At 37.3% G+C, this 2830-nt stretch overlaps 1 protein-coding gene across 1 annotated transcript; it reads left to right on the top strand.

The window, feature by feature from the left end:
- Positions 1–465: 465 nt before the first annotated feature.
- LOC121964141 (SPARC-like) lies at positions 466–1283 on the top strand (the record flags this gene model as incomplete). Its single annotated transcript, XM_042514360.1, has 2 exons — positions 466–587; positions 1163–1283. Coding segments are annotated over 2 exons (243 nt in total), but the record flags the coding sequence as incomplete, so codon positions are not given.
- Between the last annotated feature and the right edge of the window lie 1547 nt (positions 1284–2830).

Genomic DNA, 2830 nt, shown 5'->3' with positions numbered 1-2830 from the left:
CTGAAATGTGACCTTGTGGGTGTAAAAACGTTTTTTGAAATAAATGAGTTTTTTTCAAATAGATAAACACGTATTTTATATTTTGTAATTATAATTTGTGATGCATTTTACGTCAACGAGCCAGAGTGAAAGGGGCTCTAAAGAAAGAGATCTTAGTGACAAAGCAGCGGATGTTGCGAAAAACTTGAAAGTGCGTACAGAGGAGGGATTAGGAGTTAACCTGCAGATATATTATGCATCAATAATTCCTCCTCACTGCCAGGAGGGGGAGACAAAAGATCCACGCTGCAGCTTTAATTCTTTCCCACAGAATGATGAAATTTTTCTTTGGTAAAAAACACAAACGGCAGCGGGGGACTGTGAAGTAATTGTGTCTGGACCGGGTCATGGTGTCCGTTTAGTCTCTGTTAAATTAACGTTTCCTGAGAAATTACTTGTAATGCTTCTGTGTGTGCTCGTCCACAGACCCCTGCCTGAACCACCACTGCAAGAAGGGCAAAGTGTGCGAGGTCGACGACAGCAACACCCCCATGTGTGTGTGCCAGGACCCCTCCAGCTGCCTCGCCGCCGAGGCCGAGTTCGAGCATGTGAGTCCAAACACATTTCTTGGACGCATTTTTAATTTTCCCAAGTATTAAAACCTTTGAACCCTGAACAAATTAGTGTGAATTCTTTCAGAAATATGGAAGAAGACAATGAGCTGATGATCAGAAATGTTCCACAAAGTGCAAGAAATTAGTAGATTTAGAAAATGTTTAAAAATCAAGGGAAAAAGTCTTAGTTTACTTTTTGTATCGGAATTATTTCAACTTTTGAGCATCTTTTGTATTTATTGTATTTTATTTATTTTTACTTTTTTAAACTTATTTTCAGATAATTTTTTGGGTACTTTTTACTATTTCTTGCAAATTTTTGGTTAATTTCCTCTGCCGTTGCTCATCATCTTCTTCCCATGATTTTGAAAGACTTCAAGCCAACTTGCTCAGGTTTCAAAGGGTTAAGATGAAATCTAAAAAACGCTATGGAGCAGAGTTCAGGGATATTTGGTGAAAAGTGAGGTAGAATTTCATATATTCTGTGTGAATAGTGAACGCAGCTTTTTATGAACTCTCATCAGGCAGAAGCTCAGAGCTTTGAGAACTCATCTTTTTTCTTTTTTTAGGTTTGCGGCACCGACAACAAGACCTACGACTCTTCCTGCCACTTCTTCGCCACCAAGTGCGCCCTGGAGGGAACCAAGAAGGGCCACAAGCTGCACATCGACTACATCGGATCCTGCAAATGTGAGTGAATCTTTCCCAAAGAGTTTCCCGAAGAATAACGGCTCTGCGCGTTATTTCTAAAGCTGCTGCTGCTCCACTGGCTCCGACTCTACACTCAGATATTTTAGATTATCCGACACTTACAGCGACACTAACCGTCGCTCTGATTCAAACTGAGTCTCATGAAAGTGATCATAACTCCAAAACTTCAGCTGATTTGGTCGAGGATGGTGACAAACCACTGAGAGGTCAAAAAATAATTGTATCAAAATTTTGATCATTAGGAAGAAATGACCCAAAAATCTGCAAAAACAACAAAAGTAAAAAGTACAAGAAAATTAAAGAGCAACATAATAAGAAATACGAAATTAGTAAAAAGAAAAAAAACAACCAAAAACAAAATTAGTTTAAAATGAGCATGTTGCTGCCTCCATCCCGAACACGCCTGTCTCTCAGCCGCCAGAGCTTCACGTTGGCATTTAATCAAATGAGCCGAAAAATTTGCTTTTTATTTTAAAGTGTTTGCAATTTAACACTTGAGATATAAAACATGTTTTGGTGTGAAGGAGACAAATGAGAATGACTACTTTGAGTCAACAAAATAAAAAGAAACACCATAAAAAATTACACAAAAAATGTAAATGAAATGAATAAAATTAAAAACCACAAGTTACCGGACACACGTATTGATCTATCTATTAATCTTAGCAATAAAAAATACAATACACAAAAAAGAGCGATAAGAACAAACACAGAGACGAAAGGAGTTCGCTCCGGTACACACATAAACACATACATACACATAAACACATACATACACATAAACACATAAACACATACACACATACACACATACATAACATAACTCACAACTTTTGCAGGATAATCTTCCTTCATGCCTGTTTTTTTTTTGTTTTTTTTACAAGATAAGATAGCCACTTTAGCTGGAATTTTAGCTCATTATCTCTGAACTTTAAGGACGCTGTTTTGTTTTGACATGTGGTTTCTGTTGTTTATGTGTTTCTGTGTTCACTGTTGAGGGATCAAATAAAGGTTTTCCTCATCGAGCTGAAAAGCTGCAGCTCAGCTCTTTGTGTCCTGAGTGACGACCTGCAGGCTGCAGGGAGAATCTGTCCCAACACGCAGGCTGCATTTCTGCCACTGTTCAAACTAAACACGAAACACACACACACACGCGCACACACACACACACACACACACACACTCTCAGTGTGTGATGAGTCAGAGATGAGTCAGGGCTGAAAGGTTCACATGGAGATTCAGGTGGTGTTCAGAGCACAAGAATTAAAACTAATGAAAGTCATTAATTTGTGATATTATTTAGATGCAGATAATTTTTTTGCTAGAATTTTTTGCAACAGTTTTTTTTTTTTACCTGTGACATTTCCATTTAAAAAACAAGAGAAGAAGGCAGGGCGAGAAATTTATTTTAAAAAAGAAAAAGAAAAAAAACACCAAGAAATTACCTGAAAATTAGCACATAAAAACCCCAAACAAACTAACAAAATGTAAAAAAATAAACACATAAAAACAAGGAAAATACTTGG

The sequence above is a fragment of the Plectropomus leopardus genome, unplaced genomic scaffold (genome assembly GCF_008729295.1).
Source record: "Plectropomus leopardus isolate mb unplaced genomic scaffold, YSFRI_Pleo_2.0 unplaced_scaffold14194, whole genome shotgun sequence".
In the NCBI taxonomy this organism is placed as follows: domain Eukaryota; kingdom Metazoa; phylum Chordata; class Actinopteri; order Perciformes; family Serranidae; genus Plectropomus; species Plectropomus leopardus.
Note: the sequence above shows the minus strand (reverse complement) of the source record. Positions and strands in the feature narration are given on the sequence as shown.